Raw genomic sequence first — 26,906 nt, 5'->3', positions numbered from 1 at the left:
CATGTCCATTATAGACTGTCTAGAATAATAGCTCACATATCGCTATTACCACCCAGGGTCCCTCTCGTATCCACAGAGAAATCAGAATGACCTTCTAAACATGTGGGATTGTATTTCTTTGCTTACAATTTCTTAATAGCCTCTGAATATGCTTAAAATAAAATCAAAGTTCTCCACTAAAATTCCAAAATGCTCCCAACTTCGGCTCCAACTACTCCCATCTCTGCAGTCCCTCAGAAGAAGGATAGCAGGCTACCAAGAAGAGACTTGATACCTTATGAGCATATACAGGGGGAGGAGGTCCCCCTCAGTTACAGTTATAGAGGAGGGGAGTAAGGGGGAAATGGGAGGGAAGAAGGGATGGGAGGATACAAGGGATGGGATAACTATTGAAGACAATTATGATTTGATTTTAAGGTGAATGAATAATTTTATCATGTCGTTAGACACAGAATTTTTAAGTGAAATAATCCTTAGAAAAGGTATTATTACAGCTGGAACATAGAAACTTAAGAGTATAACAGTTTGTACTAGATATCATATTATTGAGTTCCCAATGCAAGCGTCAATAAGAATTCAATTTCTTCAGCTAAAAAACAGCAATGGCTCATTTTTCTATAAAATAAATGGCTAGTCTTGTTTCCTCTTAACTCTTCTGTTCATAAGTTTGCAACCATCATTGAATTTATACTAACTGGCTGTTTAATTGTACCTTGGGTAATTTCTTTTTTTATTAATTTATTCAAATTACATCTCAATTGTTATCCTTTCACTCGTATCGTCCCATTCCTCCCTCCTTCCTGCTTTCACCCTATTCCCCTCCCCTATGTCTATGACCGAGGGGGACTACCTTCCCCACTATATATGGTCATAGGCTACCAAGTCTCATCTTGCTTATTCTTTCTGTGAGTACCACCAGGCCTCCCCACCAAAGGGAAGTGGTCAAATATGGGGCACCAGAGTTCATGTCAAAGTCAGTTCCTGGTCTCCACATAACTGTGGAGAATATCCTGTCCATTGGCTAGATCAGAGTAGGAGTTTGATGTTTACTGCTTGTATTGTCCTTGGTTTGTGCAGTAGTTTGAGCAGACTCCCCTGGGCCAAGATCCACCCATCATGATGTTCTTCTTGTAGGTTTCTAGGACCCTCTGGATCCTTCTATTTCCCTATCTCCTATATTTCTCTCACCTAGAGTCCTAGTAGAATGTATTCTCATCTATCCCAATCTCCTGGTGAGTGAAGACTTTCATGGGACATGCCCCTTGTGCTAGTGTCCAATTATAAGTGAGTATATACCATGTGAGTCTTTCTGCTTCTAGTACTCTAAGTGAGTACTCAGTATGATCATTTCTAGTTCCATCCATTTGCCCACAAATTTCAGGATTTCCTTGTTTTTAATAGCTGATTAGTATTCCATAGTGTAAATGTACCATAGTTTCTTTATCCATTCTTCTACTGAGGGGCACTTAGGCTGTTTCCATGTTCTGGCTATTATGAATAAGGCTGCTATCAACATGGTTGAGCATATGTCCTTGTTGTACCTTCTGGGTATATTCCAAGGAGTGGAATAGCTGGGTCTTGAGGAAGCCCTGTTCCCAGATTTCTGAGAAAGCTCCAGATAGATTTCCAAGATGGTTGTACTAGTTTGCACTCACACCAGCAATGAAAGAGTGTTCCTCTTTCTCCACATCCTTGCCAGCATATGGTGTCACTTGAATTTTTTATCTTAGCCATTCTAATGGGTGTAAGATGGAATCTCAGAGTTGTTTTGATTTGCATTTCTCTAATGTCTAAAGACGTTGAGCATTTCTTTAAGTGTTTCTTAACCATTTGATATTCCTCTGTGGAGAATTCGCTGTTTAGTTCTGAGCCCCATTTCTTGATTGGGATATTTAGTTTGGTGGTTAATTTCTTGAGTTCTTTATATATTTGGGGGTAATTTCATACAGATTCTTAAAAATGTTTTGGCAGTTTGGTGTTGAGTCTGTTAACAGATGAACCATCTCTCCAGTCTCTTTAATTTTTGTTAGTGTATATTTGCATACACAATGACTAGTTTTAGAAATAAATTTGCATTCACATTTATCATGTACTTTGAGCATATGAAACCATCTCCTTTATCTCTTAACACCCTCAGTCTTCTGCTCCCTTCCATTTCCCAGATATTTGAATTATTACTTTATGTCATATATATGCACATATGTTTATATAATTAGGAATTTTAAACATAAAATCCAGAATGCAATATGACAAAGAATGCGATATTTATCTTTCTGAGTCTAGCTTACTTTTCTTTGTCTACTCTTTCTAGTTCAATTATCCTGAAAATAATATAACTTCATTCTTCCACATGACTGAACAAAAATTCATGGTGCATTTATACCACAGTATATTTTCTTTGTCCATTCATTTGCTAATAGATACTCATGGTAGTCAAATTTATGAAATCAGTATGCATGTTCATATTCTCTTTCATAAAATCAAGGACAGGCAGAGGAGGCTTTCAAGTGAGGGCAGAGGAAAGATGGGACAGCGAAGGAGGAAGATAATAGTGCTTACTCTGAGGGAGATGCTGACTGGAACCAGGAGTGTAATATACTTAGCTTTCTATTTTACAGATGTCAATTTTGCTCTCATTGTAAGGGAATACTGCAGGAACAAGAAGAACCGCAGAACACGGGGTTCTGAGGAGATGACATTAGTCCATGACTAATACACTAATTAGGAAATGACTAGAATGAAACAAGGAAAATGGGCTTAATTTTTAGAAGGGAGAACTTTCTGGTAGTTGTATTAATTCTGAGGAGTCAAGGAGAGGAAGAAAGCACATGGCGCTGGAACACAGAGCTCCTTATTCCCAGAGGGTGTAGTAATTGGAAAAGAGGGCGGGTGCAGGTAAGACTTAGCTTATAAACAGACTTTAGTTCATTTATGACAGACCCATGTCTTCTGATTTTCAGCAGTCAGCCCAGTCACCATTGATTGGGATGTTTCAGCATGCCTCCTTTTAGGCAATCAGTACATTTTAGGAAATAAGTTCCCTGAACATCTCCAATCCTTCACAGGTTCAGCCTGGAAAGACTAGGAACGTCATGCCCATGACATGTAGTGTGGTGAAACTGACTACCAGTACTAGCATTAGATGTTTAGCCCTGAATGTCTCAGAGAGATGTGACTCACAGTGAGGTGTCAGAATTCCAAGACATGCTGTTAGGGCCATTCAAATGGCCAAGAGATATGGTCGTCACTGACAAAGTCAACAAACCTGGTAGCACTAGTGGACTGTATCCTTGGGGAGTGTTCCCAAAAGGCTACCGGGCTTTTCATTTTTAGATCTGAGGATGATGTCTTAAAATAACACATACTTTAACTCACTTGACGATTAGGATTAAAATTGTTTTGTATATTTATGGGTCTATGTGAGTGCATCTGCACTCCTTTCTGTGAACATTCAGGGCCAGAAGAGGGCATCATGTAAAGTGACGTTTCATATCACTTTTCACACATTCCTTTGAGCTACAGTTTCTCCTTGAACCCAGGGCACTTGCTTTGGGGGCTAGGCTTAAAGTAGCAAGCTCCCAGTGATGGGGAGAGTGGGGATTGACTCTGACATGAACTCTGGTGCTCCATATTTGACCACCTCCCCTTGGTGGGGAGGCCTGATGACACTCAAAGAAAGAATAAGCAGGCTACCAAGAAGAGCCTATGACCATATAGTGGGGGGGGGGGGAGGTCCTCCTTAGTCTTAGACCTAGGGGAGGGGAATAGGGAGAAAGCAGGAGAGAGGGAGGAACGGGAGGATACAAGTGAAGGGATAACAATTGAGTTGTACTCTGAATAAATTAATAAAATAAAATAAAAATAAATATTAAAAAGAAACAAACAAAAAGCAGCAAGCTCAAACAATCTTCTTGTCTCTGCATGCCCTGCCCCCCCACCCCCCGGAAGAGCTGGAATTACTGGAATCTGCAGGAAAGTCTGGGTTATCTCACCAGTACGAGGATTTACATCCTTATCCTTATGATTTCAGGAAAGCACTCTTAGTCATTGATCCATCTTTTCACCTCCCAATTTTATTTCACAGACTAAACTTTGAGGCAGATATCGCAATCACCCCATTTTTACAAAGGATCAGTATATCTGACTATTTTGGAAATTTGGAAAAGTTGTTCAGTCCTACGAGGATTGGAACAGTCTTCTCACTGTTGAAAGCCAATACGCATCATGCGAAAAACAGCTAAAACTCTTTGCAAAAACTTGATATGTATGGAATAATATGTCTCTTAGCACCAAAGCTTTTTAATTTTTTTTTTTATATCAGATGTCTAGGATATTTCGACGTTCTTCTGGGATGGGTCGTTTTATCAAGTCCCATGTTATCAAGATAAGGTATGTAAACCTGATCTGTAATTTCAAGCCAATACTGTGAAGATGGCACATTTCATTGGCATGAATGCTCAGCCATCCTGAGAATCGTTGTAGCAAAGAGATTTCATAAAATGTAAGCACCAAGGATTATGGTATTTGACTGTTTTAATGATTTACTAGTAACAATGGGAAGATAGAAAGTGCTTTACAAGAAAGTCTCAGTATTAGGTAAGAAAAAATATACAGGAAGGAGAAGAAATGAGGTGGTTCTACTAAAACCAACCCCATACCCCCCAAAGAAGGAGCAAAGTGGGACAGCAGGTAGAGCCTTTCATTTTCCTCTTCTTGCATCTATAACTATCACAGTCATTTCCTGGGCAATGTTTTCCTTCAATGCCAACACATCTTTGTTGTTTAAAATGCCATTTTGCTTTAATACTTTGGTGAAGTGTAATATATATAAATTAAACATGGAATTATTATAAGAGACTAAGCTTTATCTTTTTTTACATTTATTTATCTTGTGTGCCATCATGCTTCATGGAGTTTAGAGGGCAAACTATAGGACAGATTTTCTACTTCCACCATGTGGACTTCAGGGATCAAACTCAGGTCATTAGGCTTGGTAGCAAGTACCTTTAGCGGCTAAGTCATCTTACTAGCTCCTATGTTTATTTTGATGTGATTTTTAAATGACCTAGATTCCACATTGAGATAGATGGATAGATAATAGATAGATTATGGATAGGTAGAGATATAATAAATAGTAGATAGATTATATGTAGATAGATGGTAGAGACAGGTAGATAGATGATAGACAGACAGACAGACAGACAGACAGATAGATGATAGGGATAATAGGATATATATGGTGATTAGTGATCATTATTGTTTTTCTGCCTTTTCTTTTATGTCTCCTCTTTTCTTCTTTTCTTCGTCTTTCTAATTAAATTCACTGTACAAATTTACTAGAGAATTTTACCCCTAAATCACAATATAAATTTATATATTTGAATCATTGAATCAGTGATAAAATTATTTATCTTTATAATCTACTTCCTCTAAATATTTATTACATGTATAAAATTACCCAAACATCAGTGTTTTAATACAACATTTATTGTATTCCCATAGTTCAGCTCAAAGAGTCAACAGTGGGGCCAAAAAGAGTAGGTGCCAGTGGTGGACATTATATAATTGCATTATCACGTCCTCTTCGACTTCCGCCTGAGAGAACAGAAGCACAAGACCTCGGCAATAAAGGACGTGATTTCTACTCACCCCCTCTGGCCAGAATTGATGAAAGAGTTTCAGTAAACTTCAAGAAAGAGTAGAAATACAGTATATACGTGTGCTGAGGAGGCAAAGGACAAAGGGAGTGGTACACTGCATTGTCTCTGCCACACTTCACTAGGGAATAGTGAGCTCAAGTTCCATTTTTGTTCAGAATCCCTTAAAAAGAAGAATCCTTAAGCAAATACAAAGAACGAGGTCATGAGGCCCTCACAGAACTCTCAGAATTGAGGAAAGGCATGGAATAATCTTTGTGCTGCTACCACATTGCTTTCACTTCTGAAGTTCCTGCAACACTGATTATCACCCTGCATCCCATCTTGTTCCCTTTACCTGGGTGTGACGATGTCTTTTGTGCACAGACGTCACCCACAATGTTTCTTTAAATTCACAGAGATGATAGAGATGAAATTTTTTTGTCTGTTTGCTCCAGTCCAGATGAAAAAGGCGTAAACATTCTTGTGGTGCTCATGTTTCGATACCCATCTACTGACAGTGTTGAGAGAATCAGGAAAAAAATTGAAAGGGCTTTCTATCAAAGTCTGAAGATCAAACAGTTGCCTCTGACCATAAGCAAACCATCATTTAGCCTCACACGTAAGTCTTTTGTTGATGTTTGTCATTTTTCCAGTTCTCCTTGATTGCAATCTCCTGCATTTGTCATAAGAATCTGGTTCATGTATATATTCCAATTTTACAAATTCACCTCCAATAAATCTATAAGAGGGCTCAGCAGTTAACAACACTTACTGTTTTTGCGAAAGACTCAGGCACAGTTCCCAGCTTCCACATGACAGCACACAGTTATCTGCAACCCAGGTTCCAAGGTAGCCAACATCTCTTCTGAAATCCTTGGGTTCTTGTATGTACATGGTGCATACACACACAAATAAATAAATAAATAAATAAATAAATAAATAAATAAATAAATAAAAAGAAACCTATCAGTATTGAAGAAGTCTAGAATAAAAATCCACCATCAGGTAAAATTTAGAATTATACTTTCTTCTATACTTTTGAGAACTTATGATGAAGTTTCTAATATTTTTAATCATTTGAAATTTGTTATTTTAAATGTATCAAATGGTAAGCATTATTTTTTAACACTTTACAGGTGGGGAGGTTGACATTAAACAAGGCCCTGAGACATGAATCAACAAAGACAGGAACCAGAATTAAACAGAAGTATTTTGAACCTCAGAATCTTTTATGGGTTTATTTTGCAGAGGTGTTTAGTTGTCTGTTTTATAAGATTTTCCCCATTTATGTGAGTGTGTGCATGTCTGTGTGAGCTTATGTGCACATGTGTGCAGATGCTAATGCAGGCATGAAGAAGATACCTGATTCCTTGGGGATGAAATTACAGGTGGGTATGGATGCTGAGAGCCAGCCCCAGGTCCTCTGCAAGAACAGTAAGTGATCTTGACTATAGGACCATCTCTATAGCCCCAAAAGTTACCTCTGTACCAAAGAAACAAACATGTATAAAAATGAATTTGAAATAAGAGAGACATAAACTGTAAATTTATTTATTTATTTATTTATTTATTTATTTGTGGTTTTTTTTTTCAAGAAAGGGTTTCTCTATATGTAGTTTTGGCTGTCCTGGAGCTCACTCTGTAGACCAGGCTGGCTTCAAACTTGCAGAGATCTGTTGGCTTCGATTCCTTAACAATTCTACTTTATTAGGGATTCATTAAAGGCATGTGCCTCCCTTACAACCAGACTATCCTAATTAGGAGGGAAAGGAGATTAAGGGGAACAAGAATGAGACCTTCTGAGTATCAGTTCCGTTGGGCAATTCCCCTGTGTGTTTCTCAGGAGTCCAGCAGATCATCTATCCAACAGAAGCAGCCACACTGTCCGTGGACTGAACTGGGAGGTATCCACTGAGATCACTGCTGCCAATCTTCAAACTCTGGGCGCTGTGGGCAGGAACCTCCATCTTCCTCTCAGGTTCCCCTGTCTTCCTCTCCCTCTCTCCTCCAAATCAGATGGTCAGGTTTTTTGCAATACAATACCCTGGCCAGAATCACCAGCCCCTGTCTCTTGTCTTGGGCTAATACTTCTCCCTCTGAGTGTATGTTAAGATGTTTATCAGTTTGTAGAGGCAAAGTCTCAGTGGGATCAAGCATCTCAAGATTGTTTTCACCTTGGGCCCAGAGTAAGGCAAGATTACATTCTCTTCACAGAGATTCACCTGCCTCTCCCTCCTAAGTGCTGAGATTACAGGAGTATGCTACCACCACCTGGCTAGGTCCTCTTGTTTACAACTTCAAAATATTTTTCATTATTTTTCTGTTACTCTCAAGAGAAAAATATATCAGAAATGTCTTTATTTTTCACCAAAGTCGAAGAAAATAAAGTTCAAATAGTTTGTGAAATTAAAATGAAAGGCACCTTAGAACCAGTTAGAATTCAAGCCAAGAGGGATTCCTTTGTTCTTTGCAAAAATGTAATTAGGAAGCAAAATACTGCTTCCAATAAAATACTGTCTTAAATAATATTTTAAGACACAAGGACAGGATTTGTCTCTTTTTCCTTTATCTCCGTACCTTGCTCTGTTGTCCAGATCTCAGGACAGCAGGCTTCCCAGCTTCATTACTTTATCTCATGAAATTTTAAGTCTAGTTATTTTTTTATTTTATGTAAAAGAGAGAAGGGGCTTCCACACACATCTTTAAGTTGAAAATTTCCATATATTACATAGGTAGTTACTGATCACATTATTTGCTATATATTATTTTGAGTGTTGATACATTATGGTTCAAAAGAAAATAGGACACACTCATCATTCTGTAAGCTGAACTCTGAGAGCAAATCTAGATTATTGATAACATAGCTATTCCTAAATCGTGATCACATACTTAAAAGTAAAATAGAACCCATCAAAGTTCACTCCATTGTTAACACTATACAATTTCTTATAATCTTGAAAAGTAAATTTTTGGCCTTGGTTATACACAATGACATTTTTATCATGCAAGCTATTTTGATACTAAAATAAGTATATTCTAAAATACACACACACACACACACACACACACACACACACACACACACATACACACCATTCATTTGAAAAGATGTCTCTGGAGGTCTTTAGTAGAGATTGGGGTACACATTCTTATTTGGGCTTTCACAGCAGAACAGAATACTCAAGAGTATGATATTTGGCAGGCAGAGTACTTTAAACTAAAGTAAACCAAAAGAGCCTCCAAAACAGTGCTCTCTGGACCTCTTTCGCCCTGATTTTCTCTCTCTTGCTCCAAGGCAAGCCATGGCAGCTAGAATTCCTCATTCCCAATACAGGAAGTGGGAGTCTGACTCTCATTACCTTTCTGTGTAAGAGTGGGTCATAGAGGAATGTTCTAGCCCTTCTCAACAGTAGACCACAAGACTGTCCTTCTAGAATGTCCTGCTTGGGAAGAAAAAAGTGCTGCTCACAGGGATAAAGAAGACTGATCTGATAGGGTCTGCTTACTACCTTGTCTCTAGCCACCTTCCTCCAGTGTGTAACTGTGGCATAAGAGCTGAGAATGGGTTGGGTCTTTGCATAGGTTTTAAGCGAAGGAGCTTCACTCTCTTCCCTTAGTGCCAAGTTACACACTTCCCAGCACTTCAGTATGAGAGAGAGTCTCAGGGGGATGTCAGCAAGGTCTGTGGACATATTCCCCAATTCTTAGACTAGGACCTTAAAATTAGATCCGAGAGTCCGCTCTTATCAATGACCATTGGGAATATGACCAAACTGCCCTGAGTGGCAACACCAGTTGTGATGGAAATTGGAAGCCACTTGCTGGACTTTGGGTATTGGGACATTAACCTTTCCTCCTTCATTCCTAATTGTTTATAATAGAAAGGCATAAAATAAAATGCTGTGAGTTTATTTTCAAATGAAATGCTATTATTTGAACCAATGACCAAGTCAGAGGATTGTCGTATATTACTTGGTTATGAAAACTTCAATATCTTCCTGAATTATGGAGTACTTCAAATAATTAGCAATGCTGTTCATGAACATGTGAACAGCCCAGAAATGGGACTGTGTTGTCATGTCAACTAACTTGTATTCCTTTATTACAGCCATCGACAGCAAAAAGATGAGAAACCTTCTGAATAGTCGTAAGTTCCAAAATCCTCAATTGTTTCTTTCATAGTAAAGAAAAAGGATAAGAATAATAAATAAGTTAGTACAGATCACCAATAAGTTCCTTTTCTTTCATATTTTCATATATCAAATACTTAATCTTTTCATTTTTATTACTTAACATATTAGGTATGTAGCAATATGATTTTGTATATAACATATAGCACATATATGTTACATAGCATGTTAGATGTCATATTCATATTATTTAAGATATTCTTAATATTATTTTATAATTCAAGAGACTATGTTGAAGTTTTATTGTTACTTTTTGATTTTTTGTTTTGTTTTGCTTTTGTCTTATTATTTTCTTCCTGCTTTACACCTGAATATATTTTGAGGTTTTGTAGGTAAATGCATACCTGTTATCAATGTTGTAAGGACACTTGCAAGGCTTTTTAAAGGTTGGTTTAACATTCGATCAATTGAAGATTGATATCAAGGAATAAAAATTTCTCTAAGCTACTCTCGTATTTTAGAAAAAAGAAAATATTATTATTTACATTGGAAAAATATGTCAAAGTTAATACATTGATTCTTCTTGTCTCATGAAGGACGAATCATGGCATATATTCAGAGTTGAGCTCTCTCTTCAAGAGTAAAGTACTGTTGGCTTAGATGTGGAATTTCCTAATGTTATGTACCACTCTGCCACTCACTAGCTTGTGGTGTACAGCAGTCTGTGACCCTCTCCAAGGTTAAGTTTTCTTAAATCTAAAAACTATGCTCCTCTATATCTAATATAAAACATTTGAAAGAATACTTAGACTTTTTGGTGTTTAATAATAACCTATGTATTGATAAAAAATAAATGACAAAAGGACTCTCTAGAATGGTCAACAGGAGAACAAAAATCCTTTTCTGTACTTTAATTACATGCTGACATGTGCAGATTACCACAAAGATATTTCAGATCAGGAACTCAATCCTCCACAGAGAATGTTTTCCCCAGCCTATCCCTACCTTAACAGGTATGAGGCATACCAGATCTGTCCATTTGTTTTCTAATGTAGACATTCCAAGAGACTTGAACATTTAAGACTACCAGAATTTGGGTTAGATTCTGATCTGTGAATGTGCTCCCCATGCCATCTCTCTCCTTCAGAGAATGCTAAATTACCACGTCCACGTTTGACACAAAAGCCCAAGGCCACTTCCCTCGGCAGAACACTTGGCCAGTCTAGCTGACTCTACTTTCCATCTTGCAAGCCTAATGCACCCAACTAAATCTGTTTCCATCTTTGCTGCTCTTCTAAGTTCACTTATTCATTATCAATTATAGAAACATTGCTTACTTGTGAGAGACTTATTGTGTAACTTAGGCTGTTGTCCTCAGACTGGCCAAATTATTATATAGGAACCTCAAATGCTGGGATTTCAAATACAGTTTACTGTGCCAGGCTCTATGATTTATGATTAGAGACAGACGTTGACTTTTGAACTAAATGCCTAAGCAAATATTGCCTTTGAACATTGTTGTTATCTATAAAACAAACCAGAGACTGAGTTCTAAGAACGGGTTAAAGAGTTGCTGAGGCAGAGAATTTTCTAAGCAACTTCTCTAAACGCAAGCCATGGTGCCTAGCTTCACTGTCATAAGAACAAAGTACGATGTGTTTCTTTGCCAGGATGTGGAATAAGAATGTCATCTTCAAATATGCCATTACCAGCATCCTCTACTACTGAACGAATTGTCCAAGGAAGGGAAACAGCGATGGAAGGAGAGTGGCCATGGCAGGCTAGCCTACAGCTCATAGGTGCTGGCCATCAGTGCGGAGCTACGCTTATCAGCAACACATGGCTGCTCACAGCAGCTCACTGCTTCTGGAAGTATGTTCACTGGGCTGTGGGGAGCATTCATTTCCTAGCTCTCTCTGGCCCTTGATTTAATGCAAGGAAATATCTCAATTTCACCAGCTTGTCCTCCGATGTGTCCTTCTGTCCCCTCTACATACTGGCTTGATTTGTATCGTTGTGGTCCTGGTGTGATCTTTCCTATAATACGATGTTATTCATCATGGAGATTACTACACTTATCTTCTACATACTCCAGGAGAAAAGCTGGCCACCTCTGTTCGGCTTCCCCGCCAATTAATCTCTGCAACAGTCACTATCCCATATTGTTTGATTACAAAGAAAAGGGGCGTGGAAGTCTGTTTTGAAGCACTGTTATTGCATTATCTAGCAATCCTCATGGGTGTGCATAGCTCAGAACTTGTATAGACAAGCAGAGAGCCACCTAGTCACTCTGCCTTCAGAGCATGAAATTCTGGTGATGGATATAGCAAAGCCTGAGCTCTCAGCTTGATATTACAGTTGTTGCTATCAAAACTCAGACATGCATAGACTTTCTAGGGCACCTGCAGGTGGAAGCACATACTCTTTTCTCCCTTCGAGGCTACTATCTACATGGAGAGAACACATGCTCTTTGCAGGCACAGTGACACTGTCTATGTGTTCTCTTAAAGCATCTAAAGCATCTTTACCCTTCAGGGTACTTCTACTAGGCTTATTAAAAATCATTCTTCTAAGGGCAACAAGAGAATGATTCGAAGACATTTACCCACTTTCTATACGGACAAGGTATAATGAGAGCGACCAAATGAATTTAAAGTTATCTGTTACCTGAAGAGATTAGCTATTGACTATCTATGAAAAGCAGCTAGTACCATGTCTTCATGACAAATACAAGTTCCACTTGCTTGTTAAGTTTTTCTGACATATTCATATCCTAAGAGTCTCCCAATGTTTGTATTTCTGTTTTGGTGAGAGTGTTAATCCCACTTTTGTTTACAATTGGCCTCTGTATATAAAGCAAAAATTACAACCAGAATGCCATTTTTAATATTAGTAATAAATATAAATACTTGCTTCAGTGAGTCTAGTGCAATTTCTGGGGATGGGCAGATCTATGTAGAAATGGAACATTGAAGCTGATAAGTAAATATTACTGTTGACCTTAGTAATTTAATTTTTCATAGTGAGATAAAGACAGGACAATGTCCAAAATGTAATAGAATGAAAAAATGCAATAACATTAAAAACTACTTTTAAGGAGCATATAAATGAAAGATGGCAAAGAAATTTGGTAGTTAATGATGGTTACAATTTCAAAGGAAGATTTTAAAAAATATTGCAAATATAGCATGTTTTATACTGATAAAAGTAATCCAGGTGGTGAGCAAGGTAGTGGTAATGAAGAAAAAGGATTGTATTTTATGAGTGCCATAATTTAATATAATTGCATGCATGAAATACTATCTAGAAAAAAAAAGAAATACTATTTAGAAAAGGAATAAGGGGATATTTTGGAGGTAATCCAAATAGCCTTTGTATTTTAACAAATTATTTTTCTATAGAAACAGTATATTTTAAAAAATGGTATATAAGTCCAATCCTAATAGTTTATACCCGTGAAAGTTTTCTCCTGTCTTTAAGAACTAATCTAACCAAGGACAATACAAGTAGTAAACATCGAACTCCTACTTTGATCTGCCCAGTGGACAGGACATTCTCCACAGTTATGTGGAGAGCGGGGACTGACTCTGACATGATCTCTGGTGCCCCATATTTGACCACCTCCCCTTGGTGGGGAGGCCTGTTGTCACTCAAAGAAAGAATAAACAGGCTATCAAGATGAGACTTGATAGCCTATGACCATATAGCGAGGGAGGAGGTCCCCCTCGGTCATAGACCTAAGGGAAGGGAATAGGGTGAAAGCAAGAAGGAGGGAGGAATGGGTGGATACAAGTGATGGGATAACTATTGAGTTGTAATCTGAATAAATAATAAAGAAAGAAAGAAAGAAAGAAAGAAAGAAAGAAAGAAAGAAAGAAAAGAAAAGAAATGATGTAAGTCAGGAAAGGCTTTTTATAAGAGGTAGACAGACAAGACGAAGGGAGGCCTGGGTATCTGCCTCTTAGACTCCTTATTCACAGAGCGGGATGTTTGGGTCTCTTATGTGTCCTTGATGGTGAACAATGGGATGGACATTCTATTATGTTGTCTCAAATGGTTTGTGACCTCCTTAACTCCTGGGATCATGTTAGTCATTATGTCTCCTAGAATTCTAGTACTGAACGTCTGGGTATCAAATAAAGGCTCCAGTTCTAGCATGTCTATATTGAACAAAATTTTCATAAATAAAAAGATAAATAACAATAATATAATTGATTGATTAGACAGGTGAGAAAGACCTCTCTTCCTGTTCCCGGGTGTGTCTGGCCATCCCAGGGCAATCCAGTACACTTTGAAAACTGATAGTCTTTAATTACTCTTAAAAATTGATGATTCAGCGATGGGAGCAATAATATAATTATATTATAATCTCAAAAGGAAAAGACTACTTTTTTTAGATGAAAGAAAGGAAGGAAGGAAAGAAGAGCCCTGACTTCAGAGAAAGCAAAGTAGAAAGTAATGCTCAACGCCTAGAGAGATGGCTCTGTGGTTCCACTCTTGAAAAGGACCCGAGTTCCATTCCCAGCACACATATTCAGTGTTGAACAACTGCCTGTAACCCCAATTCCTGCAGTTCAGATGCCTTTTACCTCCACCAACACCTATATTCATGAACACATGGCCTCACACAGGCAAATTAAAAAAAAAAAAAAACTTCTTAAAAAGAAAAACAAAGTTGATCACCAGTGTGATGACCTCTCCTAAATGAGGTCATTCCTCTTTTGAAAGCTCCTCTGTGATTTCCTGCTACCCAGTTTCCCATCGCCCAGAGAATTTCTGACTTCTGTACGTGTCTAATCATTCATGACATGAATAATTCTAAAGAGATTGAGAGGGGCGGTTGGAGGAGAACTACAGCCGAGACGGTTGGGCTGGTGACATAACCCTAGGGAAGAAAGGCAGTTGTGGGAAGGAAGGGTTAGTAGGGGGAGGAAGGCTGAGTGACTGTAGCAAAGGGTTGTGGGAGACTGGCTTCCAGTAAGGGCAGCTTAGCCCTTGAATATCAGGAAAGGGTGTGGGCATAGGTGGAGAAACAACTTTGTGCGGATGAGGAACTGCACAGTAGGCACATTCCACTTAGCCTCAAAGATCGCAGCCAACAAGAGCAAACAGGTAAGTCATCAAATCAGGATGGATGTTTTGGTGTAGAGGGAACTTGTCTACAAATACATTGATCATCTTAAAAAAAAAAAAAAAAAAGCAAATTAATTTTTGAACCGTCCATCGAAGTAAAAGAATGATAGCCCCAAAGAACTCCTAACAGGATAAAAATTTAAATTTTGGAAATTGAGAATGCTAATTAATGAATAAATTAGGCACAATGATTTGGGTTAGTCATAGGAAAGCTCCGTCTCACAGAGCCACCTGCTGTCAATTCTTTTAAGAGTTTAATTTAAATATTGGGCAGAAGTCTTTCTCCTCTTCCTCTTCTTGTACTTCTTTTTCTTGTATTCCTCTTTTTCTTCTCCTTTCTCTCCTCCTCCTTCTCCTTCTTTTTGTATTTGTTGTTGTTTTTGTGAGAAACTGATTAGTTAAATAATTTGTTTTACATCCACATTGTAGCCCCCTCCTTCCTCTCTCCTTGATCTCACCCTCCCTCCCTCTTCCCTCTATTCCTCCTCCCCTACTCCTCAGAATAGGGGAGGACCCACCCCCCAACCTTAGCTGCCCTGGACTTGCTTTGTTGACCATACTGACTGACCTCAAACTTGCTTCTGCCTTAAAGAATGCTGGGATTACAGGCATGCAGCGTGTGGCACCTGGCTTTTCTTCTCCTCTCTTTCTTCTTTTCTTTCTTTTTTAGGAGATCATGTAAACCATCACAAATCTTATCCTTTAATTTCCTGCAGGAACAGAGACCCAAGCAAATGGATTGCTACGTTTGGTACAACTATAACACCACCTGCGGTGAAGCGAAATGTTGGGAGGATTATCATCCATGAAGATTATCACAGAGAAGGCAATGAAAATGACATCGCGCTAGCCCAGCTCACTACACGAGTAGAGTTTTCAAATGTGGTTCAGAGAGTCTGCCTCCCAGAGTCGTCCATGAAACTGCCACCGAAAACAAGTGTTTTTGTCACAGGGTTTGGGTCTATTGTGGATGATGGTGAGTAGTTTCACCCTAAGTTTTGTGACATGAAAACATTTTTATAAAAAAAATGATGTTGCAGGGGCTGGGACTCAGTTTGCAGAGTGTTGAACAAGCAAAAGAATACTACTCAGGGTCCCCAGAAGCCACGTAAAAGTCAATTGTGGCGATTCACACCTGTAATCAATTAATTCTGTGTTAAATAAGAGACCCTAAAACTCAAGCATTGTCTCAAAAAAATTAGCTGAGAGTGATTGAAGAAACACTGACCATCAACCCCTATTATTTTCCACATGCATGTACATAGACCAGCAACTGTACCCATATTCATTTGTGCACATATACACATATGTTGCACACACACACACACACACACATACACACACACACACACACACACACGATGATGATGATGATGGTGATGATAATAATGATGTTGGTGGCAAAGTTCTTCTGTGTGTAGCAGGGAGCTGTAAATTGAGAAGTAAAAGAAAAAAAATGTCTCAGAATTCACAATGGAGACAGTGGTAAGAAAGGACAGAGATTAATAAGGAAGAAAAGAATAGAATAAGCTATAGAGCATAATAAAGGAGAAATATAGACACAGTTAAAAGCAAATTGTATATTTCCTTGAAGTGAATCCTTTTAGTCAGCATATATCTTATTTTATTTTATTTTATTTTTTATAATTGCAGGTAACAATTTTGTTCTTTGCTTTTCAGTAGTTCTCAAAGATGGAAAATAGTAGGGTAGGTAGGCAGACAGGAAAACCTGGAAGAGGCAGACTCTAAGCTTTACTTAAAATAGATTAAGACATTTAGATATTTGTCATTTCAAATTTTAAATTATCGTTATGAGATATTTCAAACAAATGGATAAGCACATAGAACTAAAGCCATCACATATCCACCATAGTCAAAACATATTATTTCATCACATTTGCTTACTAGACACCTTTGTTGTTTCAATTTTTAAATCTCATTCTGACTATATCTTTTTCCCTTTATCCTCTCTTTAGAAAAATTTAAAGATATCAAGTGTAAGAATTTTATAAATCGGAAATCAAGCCATAAGAATTCTAAGTACTAATTTGCCACACAGAGAGAGATTAATCAAATAGTTAACATAAAACTGACCCATTTAATATTCAATGAGGAGTCTACTACAGAAGCCAGGCATGGTGGGGCATGCCTTTAATCTCAGCACTCGAGAGGCAGCAGCAAGCAAATCTATGAGTTTGAGGGCAGCCTGGTCTACAAATAAAGTTCCAAAATTTCCAAGGCTACCCAGAGGAAACTCCGTTCTTGAAACCCATCTCCTCACAAAAAGAAGACACTGAAGGAAATAGAAGTCACTACACTTGCTAAAACACTCGGCCTAGCTTTTCGAAAGTAGATTTCTGCTATGTGGAATTTTCTCACACACCCCATATATAAACTCAGCTTAGTAAGAGATTTTTGTAAATTCCATTCTTTCTACTAGCTAGTGTTTATTTACAGACAGCTCCACTCAAGCCCTAAGCTGCTTCCCATCTGCGTTCAACCATGCAGCATCCTCACTTCTCACCCTTACACTCCTCTGCTGTCAGATGGCTGGTACAGACTGGTTACTCATTTTACTTTCCACGTTATGAAACTCCTTTAAAGAACACATTACAAATCACAGCAGGGGCAACCTTCTGTGTGCTGTGTCCTGCTTTCTACTTTATGTTATCTGGGCAAAGAACCCAGTGAGCCTATTTGAGGCTTGGACTATATTCGTGTGGTTGATCTCTGAGCATCCAGTGAAAAATTGAAGAATGCGTATTCCTTAAAATTGTTGTATACATATAATATCTTTATGTAGTTTTAAATGATGCCTTGGAGGAATAACTGATATGATGTAATTCTGATGACTGTATGCTGAATTTTTTTTTTCCACGTAGACACTTAGGATAGGTCAAATACAATGCAGCAAAACCCAGTATTCATAAAATGCATTGTTCTTCGGGTCCTAGGAATATACAGTTTACTTCTCATCTGTGTCTGAGGCACAATCAGATTTGAAAAGCACGTTATTTCTTTGTTTATCCGTGTGTATGTAATAGGGCCTACACAAAATAAACTCCGGCAAGCCAGGGTGGAAACCATAAGCACTGATGTGTGTAACAGGAAGGAAGTGTACGATGGCCTCATAACTCCAGGGATGCTGTGTGCTGGATTCATGGAAGGAAAAATAGACGCGTGTAAGGTAAGTTGGAAGTCAAACCTCCAAAAGGAAGTTCCTGTTAGCTGTTTCTGAGCTTAGCATATGCTAATAGGAAACTCTATTGAATGTTTAATGTGCACAAGCCCAAAGTAAAGCATCTTCGGTATAGTGTTTTATTCAATGTATAAGATATGTGCAGCACTGTAATTTCCCCCAATTTACATACTATTTCTATTTTATATTCAAAAGAAGCTGCACCCTTGGTCCACTCAGTTACTTTACACTTCATTATTTTGTTTCCTTCGTTCTTTTTAGGTGGGGGATGGGAGTGGGAGATTGAGACAGAGTCTCCTATAGTAGTTCAGGTCAGTCTTAAGCTTGCTAAGTGCTGTGGTTGTAAGAGTGAACCACCTTCCTTGACTCCATTGTTATTTTCTTTTCTAAAAATATATTTTATTAATTTATTCATATTACATCTCAATTGTTATCCCATCCCTTGTATCCTCCCATTCCTCCCTGCCTCCCATTTTCCCCTTACTCCCCTCCCCTATGACAGTTCCTGAGGGGGATAACCTCCCCCTGTATATGCTCATAGGGTATCAAGTCTCTTCTTGGTAGCCTGCTGTCCTTCTTATGAGTGTTATTTTCTTAAAGTCATGCCCCAAAGACAGGGAACTGCTCCTCTGAATGATTCATTTTCTTGGAACCATATGCCTCTTGAGGAAACATTTTCACCCTATGTAGTGAACTCCATTGTGCGTGTGTACATGCATGTGCATGGGGGGTGTAGGGGGCTAAGCGAGCTTATGAAATAATATATTATAAAATAATATATGTTCCTGTGGCTTTCCAAACATCTTCACTGTTATTCATTCCTCCTTCCTCGCTTTCCCTCTATATTACTCTTCTTTCCCCCTCTCCAATTAAGTCCCTCTTCCTTATTTCTGCATTTCCTCCTTCATAACGTCTATGCCCTGCCCGGTCAGACTCTCCAAGCTAACTACCACTCTCTACCCCCATGATCCCTGTGTATTTTCCTGGCTTCTGTGGTTATTCAGATAACATACTCAGAGCTAAAGACTCAGAGTTATGATCCACAAGTAAGTGAGAGGATGTGGAGTCTTTCAGGGGACATCTATGGTAGGCTGCCATCCTGTTTTCTTTCTTCGACTGCCTCCGTGTCTATTCTATTTGCCCTTCTGAATGAGAATTAAGCATCATCTCTTGAATCCTCCTTGTTATTTAGCGCCTTTAGGTCTGTGGATTATAATGTGGTTATCCTGTACTATATGGCTTATGTCTGCTTATTAGTGAATATATACCATGCATGTGCTCATTGGGGGGGGGGGCTGCAGAGACTGATGCATTGACCAAAGACCATATATGGTGAGGACCTAGACCCCCTGCTCAGATGTAGACGATAGACAACACAGTCTACTTGTGGGTCCTGTAATATGGGGAGTAGGGGCTGCCTTTGACATGGAGTCTCTTGTCTACTCATTGATCACTTCCCTCTTACCAATCCACAGAGGAAGAAGATGAAAGCAGCCCAGATGAGACTTGATAGGCTGGGGTTAGAGGGCTCCCATTTCTGAGGACTGTGGGGCTGGGACTAGGAGAGGGAGGGAGGGAAGACCAAGAGGAGACTGAGGAAGAGGCAGCTGTAATTGGGATGCAAAGTGAATGAATTAGAAATAAGTTTTTAGAAACTCAAAGGGAAAGAGAGAGAGAGAGAGAGAGAATGAGAACTTGGCTTTTACCTTTCTAATTCACTCAGTATATTTTTCAGTTTCACCCATTTATTTGCAAATTTAATGATTTTGTGTTGATTTATTGCTTAGTAGAATTTTGTTGTGCCATGTTTTTATTATTCATTAATCAGTAGGCATACATGGGCATCTAGTTTGCTTATATCTTCTACCCATTATAATAGAGTGATGAAAAGTACAACTATTTTTCTCATTGTTTGTCGAGTACATATTTTATATATTTCTGCTCTGTACTTTATTTCCTTCTGTTTGCCGTATTTGACCTTAGTTTTTCCATTTCCTCCCTTTTCAAGGAATAATGTTATATTTAATTAAGATCTTTATTCTTTTCTGATCTAGACATTTAATTCTGTAAGTTTCCCTGTATCAGATAAGTTTTGTGGATACCGTTTCAATTTTTGTTTGCCTCAGAGTATTTTCTTAATTTCCTTTTCCTTCTCTTGTAGCTCCCTAATTGCCTAGAAGTACATTTTGTTCATATTTGTGAATTTGTACAGCCTTTTCCATTTTCCTGACTCGTGGTTTCCAGCCACTCTGGTTCCAGGGAGGACTCTGTAAATCACGCCTTCCTATGGCCCACCCTGCCTTCTCCTATCCAGTTCCTGCTTTCACTGGCCTTTTCGGGGAGGTTCACATTAACTCTGAGTGTCTTACTTAGAGCTCACATTCACCTTGCAACTGGTTTTGTTTTATTATTGTTGCTCCGATGTCTCGGAGGGAAGCTTTGACCTGGATGCCTCTGGTTAGATCCCTACTTTGTGGTTTTTCTATACAAAATTTGGAAAGAACGTCTATGCCTACTGTCTCCATTCCTCGCTTCCTTCTAGTGCTTTCAACCATCAGCTTTGGGGTTTCCCTGTCCTTTTCTCCAGAGAGTTCTTCCTAATGACTCACCAGTGAACAGCAGAGTTAAAGTCTAACAGTCATCTTTAACACTCTTCTTTTTTTTTTTTTTTTAAAATCTGGTAATAGCATTTAACAATACTTAACTACTTCTGTTTCTTAAAACATTGTCTTCTCTTGATTCTTAATAATTTTGAGCCCATTTCCTCTTCATATCCCAGTTCAAGCTGAGACTGAATCTGGTAAACGCACTGATCAGTTCCCTATAGTTTCCAGCTTCCCCACAGCTCTCTCTTCTTTTCTCTCAGCACACAGCTCTAGCTCCTCACCGACCATCTCAGTTTTACTTTTGTCCTCCATTAGTGCATTTGCCGGGTAAAGTCAGCAATATTTATAGGATGCTATTTCAGTTAGGCCAAATGCATAATTAAAATGTTTTGGTGACTGCTTTCTGCTATTAGAAATACAAAAGAAAGCTTTCTAAACAAGGTCCATAGTGTTTGATAGTAACTCCTGGCCCTAGGCCAAAAGTGACAGAACTGAGAACATATTCTCACCTTCCATAAGTGTATCTGTCTGTTTAATCTCCATCATTACATGAAAGAGGTAAAGGAGAAATAGAGTCAAGCCATCGGCGTTCAGAAGCAATCTTTGAAAATTTCGCTTTACTACTATAAATAATAGTCTCATATTTAACATAATACAAAGAAAATAAGCCAGAAATAATGTAAGCATTACATATGAATGATTATTGGCTTTTTTACTAAAAATGAAAATGTGTTTTGAGGTTTAGAACAAATTTTAATTCAATTGAAACACATTCTAATTTTGTGATTCATGTAACAACTTCTTCTTCTTCTCCTCCTCCTCCTCCTCCTCCTCCTCCTCCTCTTCCTCCTCCTCCTCCTCCTCTTCCTCTTCCTTCTTCTTCTTCTTCTCCTTTTTTTTGGGAGGACAAGGTCTGTAGAAAAGAGATTATTATGTTATTAATTCAGAGTATTTGTTTCTATTCCAGGGCGATTCTGGTGGACCTCTGGTTTATGACAATCGAGACATCTGGTACATTGTGGGCATAGTAAGTTGGGGACAGTCATGTGCCCTTCCAAACAAGCCTGGAGTCTACACAAGAGTGACTAAGTACCGAGACTGGATAACCTCCAAGACTGGCCTCTAAAGTGGACTGTTGGGAGTTACAGCCACAGCCCATGGAGCAGGATGCCTGCAGATGATACACCATTACTTAGAGTCACAGGGGTTAAATGAGTGCTTCTGCCAGATGTCAAGGAACTCCTAAGACCCAGACCAACTTGATATCGTGAGGTGGCTTTTGTGTACAGAAACTCTCTCCCAAGAAGTAAGAAAACATGCCAAATGACAGGGAGCACGGATGCCTCACTCATAAGGGTGACTCCTTAATGTGACACTTTCAAATGGCTTCCCTCAACATATAAAGAGCTACCAGGCTGCTACAACCTTACCTCATACAATACCTAGAGCTCCAGGACTCATCTTGCAAGCATCAGCTACCATCATCTTCCCTAGGGATTCAAGACACCAGCATGCTAGAACTCATGACTGGACATTCAATTGCTCGAATGAAGGAGCATGGGACCTGCAGTAAAACTTGAACTCTAACCAGGGTTTGCATCCGACAGGGCAGAGCATTATTCTTAACCACAGGAACTGTCATTTTTTAAGTGCATATGAACTTGCCACAGCATCACGTAACGCCCTCAAGCACTAGCTCCAGGAAGCATATTGCATTGCAAAGAAGCATTTCTGGATTACTCTTTAGCAGTATCTTGCCATCCACATATCAGTCATAATTAGCCCAGAAAAGAGGAAAATAAAATCAAAACATAAGTATTTTTTTTCACTAGTATAAGAAGGATAATAAGAAGCAGAAGAAAGCAGAATTGACTTAAAAAGAATAGTAGCAGGGAACTCTAAACTTTTGATGGAGGGTGTCATCCAAATATTTATTTAGAAACATTAACATGAGCACAGGGTAACCAATGCTTTTGTAAATCATTCGCTTTTATTGCCAAGACACGTGTCTATCAAAAGGTCACATGGGGAGTGCCATATGCAAAACACTTAGAACAGTGCTTGCTGTATATTGAGCACTGAATAATAGTAAGTGAAGACCCCAGCAAAGGGGCTTAATTGTAGTACAAAGCCTATCGGGGCACAGTATTAGCGAGCATAGACTGAGTTAGGCCAATTGATGATAAACTTTGTCCCTACCATATATAAAGTGTATGCTTTTATGCAAATTACCCAATATCTCTCTGTTGATTAGCTCTTTCATCTGTATAGTGTGAATAAAATGCTACCTCATTGTGGTTATCTTGAGGATTACTTATATTAATACAAGCAAAGTATTTGCAATAGCATCTGCACACAGCAAGTTCTCGGGACGAATATGCTGCTATCGATTTTAATGTTCTTTGGGCTTTTAAAAACACATTGCAGTTTTAAATGTGCCTAGTTCTTCAAGGAAATGCAAATACTTTCAAAGGACCTTAAATTACATTGTTGAAGAACAGCTGAAGTATCAGATTTTCACAATCACGTTCATGTTTCCTGGATTTATTTTCGAACTGTCTCTGCTGCAGACAAGGACTCCTAAGATTATGGCCACCAGGCTTGGAACTCCATCCATCCATCTGTACTCACCTCCAGCCTTCAGATGTGAGGGCTGCGTGCGTTACACCGACTTCGCAGACAGAAACTGTGGCATAGCTATTTATCCTTTAGAAAAATGAGTGTTTTGGGTTTAGTTTACATGTAATTGTTTTTATATGTAACATATGTAACCAGGATAATGACAACTTTCTAAGTGTCTGAGTTGCTATAACTTGCATCACAACGAGCTACAGGCACACAGAGGTCATGCCCGGTCACCTATGAGCTGATGGCTAGTGTCAGTGTCAGACAATGCAGACTAAAACCTTAAAGATGGGCTTGATTGATGTTGGATTTTTCCTTTAATTTAAATAAATTATTTTTGGTAGATATGTGAAACCAAATCTGTCTAGCAAAAATGCCCCTCCTTGTTTCCTTTGTAAAGTCTATAGCAATGGATACATGTTTGTTTGTGACTTTATTTATATTTCATCAGACTGTGATAACTTTTTGTATAAGTATCCATGAAACTATACAAACTGATTTAGATATTTCCATGTTTAGTTAGATTTAATTAAATAATTTAACACAAACAAGAGGAATAAATATAAAAAAACATATGAATTCTAAAAAAAAATAGGATAGAAAAGTGTATTTTTTTAATAACAGTGTTTGTATGTCTTATTTCATGTCTGGTACTTGACTTATTGATTGAATCTCATAAGAGTCAAGTAATCTTATACTTTATGTTTTCCATCTGGCGTATGGGTTATGAAACTCTCTACCTCATGGCATTACTGTGAGGGATTGGTGATAAATAATAAAGTTGAAAAGTTGGAGAACATTTAAATCTCAAAAATGCAGAGTATGTTATTGTTAACAGATACCAATATAGATGATACGGAAAATGCATTATGATTATGAAGGCTGTTGTATTTGCTCTTTACAGTGTTTGGGTTTTATTGCTTTGTACATTTGCCAAACATAAAAATGGTTAATAACTCACAGGAAAATGATCTTGCCTCCTCTATATTGACACTATAGTAATTTTAGAATTCCTTTATCAAAAGCCAGATGTGCTTAAAAGACAGAACAAATCTCCTAAATATGTATGTCTAGCTTGTTTATACATAAAAGAAATTGTGGAAATACATGGACAAATTGTTATTGTTAATAACTTCAGGAAGATCAGGACAGAGAAGTAGAAAGAGATTTTTAAACTCCTAAATATATATCTTATGGTTCACTAACTATAAAAAAGATAGAACAAATAAATATTGCATATAAAAAATATAATAATCCCCAGAAAACAGAATTTTAATGAAACCTTGGGTTCTGACTAAAGGGCTAATTCTTGTGGTGCAGAAAGCCTGGGGCAAAAATTTTGGTAGTATTAAACCATTGTTCTGATGTCTTCATAATTTACCAACAAAAAAGCAACAAACTATATCTGCACTTTAAACTGAATTTTAAAAGTTATTATAAATTATTTGACATCAAGAAGATGCATGCACAGTCCTTTCTGCAGTCACAAAAATGAAGATAAGCTTATGACAAATCATTGAAACTGATAGAACCATAACTTTTGGATCTGAGGAGAGCATAAGAGATCAGCTTGTCTGTTAAGCCCTGCGATATCAAGACTAAATAGATATCTACAAATTTATAGAGTGGACCCTAGTCAGTGGACAAATAGAGTCTAGCCCAGTATCACCTCCACTGTTATAATATGAGTCCTGCAAATTAGACAGCTGGAGACACTGCAGCCTTAAGTGACCACTGCAAATCTCTTCCTCTCCTTGCAAAAATAAGAGTAAGGTAAGCTAAATTCGCAGTGTTCATACAATGTGTCTCTATGCCACTTACATATACACATGTGTGGTGTGTGTGTTTTCATGTGCGTAGGTGTGTATGTTCATATGTGTGCTTGTGTACGCGTGCACTTTTGTCTTGTTTTCTAATCCAACACACCATTTGACCCCTCTCAGATGATATCTTCTTTCTTTTTTTCTCCTTTCTTTCTTTCTCTCTTTTTTCCCCTCTTTCTTCCTTTCTTTCCCTCTTCCTTCTTTTTTTTCCTTTCTTTTTTATTTCTAGACAGGGCTTCTCTGTGCAGCCTTGGCTGTCCTGGACTCACTTTGCAGACCATGCTGGCCTTGAGTGGGTGTTCTTTCTTACTAACTGTAATTCTGTCAAACTTTCAACTAAAAGCTTCCATATATAGTGTTATAACAATTTTTGCTACATACTAATATATAAAAGTGTTCATGCTGCTAATCCACAATCGCCTTGCCTCATTGCTCTAGCCTTCTTAAAATCAGTTCTGACATTTGTGAGATAACTAGTCGTCAAACCCAAAACAGATTCCATCACTCAACTGCCTCACGGTGGCTAATTCCAATATCCACATGGATTACCTACAACCAGCTTCAATTCTTTGGATTTATAAATCTAACTAAGCTTAATTTCTAATCTCTAACATACTCTAGGAATCGAATTTTCTAACTTTTTACTTCTTTCAGCGCTGTCACCTTATCACAGTATATTTACCTCCCCCCCCCGCCCCCCAAACACTATACTTCCATCCATGTGACCTGTTGGAGTTCACTGTCAATGGTAAAATTGTTTTTCTATCATTATCATTGTAAATTAATCAGTCTTGTTGCCTAAGTCAATCTAGTAAACTGCTGTTTTAAAACAAAATCCCAAATGTTTGATTTTACCAATAAAGACTCAGGAGCCAGATGCAGGGGTGAAAACCTGCTAGCTCAGAGAGGCAGAGAACACATCCAGCTGACCTTCTTCCTGCCAGGCAGGTAGGCAGACATGGTGTAGGAGCAGTAGCTGATGAGCATGTTTACATGTTGGGGCAACAAGGCAGAGGGGGCGGGGAGAGAACAGGAACTAATGGGAATGGTGTGGGCCTTGGAAACCTCCTCCACACACACACAGTGTGCCACACACCCTAATCCTTCACAAATCCTTTCACCAACTGGGAGCAGGTATTGAAATACATGAACCTCTAGAGGACATTCTTATTTGAACAACCAAAGGTTGATTTATCCAAATGAAAGAAGGAATGGAAAATAAACAGCGGCGTTGAATGCCATTTGCTGAAAAGGGGTCAATGAATACCAAACGCCTTGGTGTTCACATAGCGGCTGCTTAGCACACTGAAGTGGATCACAGTTTTAGCCTTCTGAGCTTCTGGAACAGAAGTGAGTCTAGAAATATGAAAACACACGAGACCAACTCTAGACACTTAACTTGAGGACAGGAAGGTTATCCAGATCAGGTAGGAGCTGGGGATGCTGGAGGAAAGGGTGTCCTGAAAAGAGTTTCAGGCTTTCAGAGTCCTCAGATCTCCTGTAGACAGGCTCTCATTAGATGATGCAGACAGCAAATGGACTTTGAGTGAATCGTAGCAAAGAAAAAGAAAGAGACAATTTCCATATGCGGGAAAGGGGAGCCACTGGAAGAAAAGCCTGGGGTCAGAGAGATGGAAACCTAGCAGTATCAAAGAAAGTGGATGAAACAGCTAGAAATTAGTGCACCCAGAAAAAACAAAAAAACATGGTCAGGTGCTGAGGCACTAAGAGTGGCTGTCAGTTCAAAGTAA

The 26,906-nt window shown here is 38.4% G+C and overlaps 1 protein-coding gene across 3 annotated transcripts in view; it reads left to right on the top strand.

Moving 5' to 3' along the window:
- LOC311585386 (transmembrane protease serine 11F) overlaps positions 1-24,131 on the top strand; it is an 84,069-nt gene extending 59,938 nt beyond the window's left edge. For all 3 annotated transcript variants that reach the window (XM_084760533.1, XM_084760534.1, XM_084760535.1), the window contains exons 5-11: positions 4,322-4,389; positions 6,095-6,258; positions 9,748-9,786; positions 11,440-11,641; positions 15,619-15,878; positions 17,947-18,089; positions 21,675-24,131. In XM_084760533.1, the coding sequence (XP_084616659.1) occupies positions 4,322-4,389; positions 6,095-6,258; positions 9,748-9,786; positions 11,440-11,641; positions 15,619-15,878; positions 17,947-18,089; positions 21,675-21,833 (1,035 nt within the window). In that variant the 3' untranslated portion in view covers positions 21,834-24,131. The remainder of the gene's footprint in view (positions 1-4,321; positions 4,390-6,094; positions 6,259-9,747; positions 9,787-11,439; positions 11,642-15,618; positions 15,879-17,946; positions 18,090-21,674) is intronic.
- Positions 24,132-26,906: the final 2,775 nt, after the last annotated feature.

The sequence above is a fragment of the Acomys minous genome (assembly GCF_964271855.1).
Source record: "Acomys minous genome assembly, chromosome: 15".
NCBI lineage: Eukaryota > Metazoa > Chordata > Mammalia > Rodentia > Muridae > Acomys > Acomys minous.
Note: the sequence above shows the minus strand (reverse complement) of the source record. Positions and strands in the feature narration are given on the sequence as shown.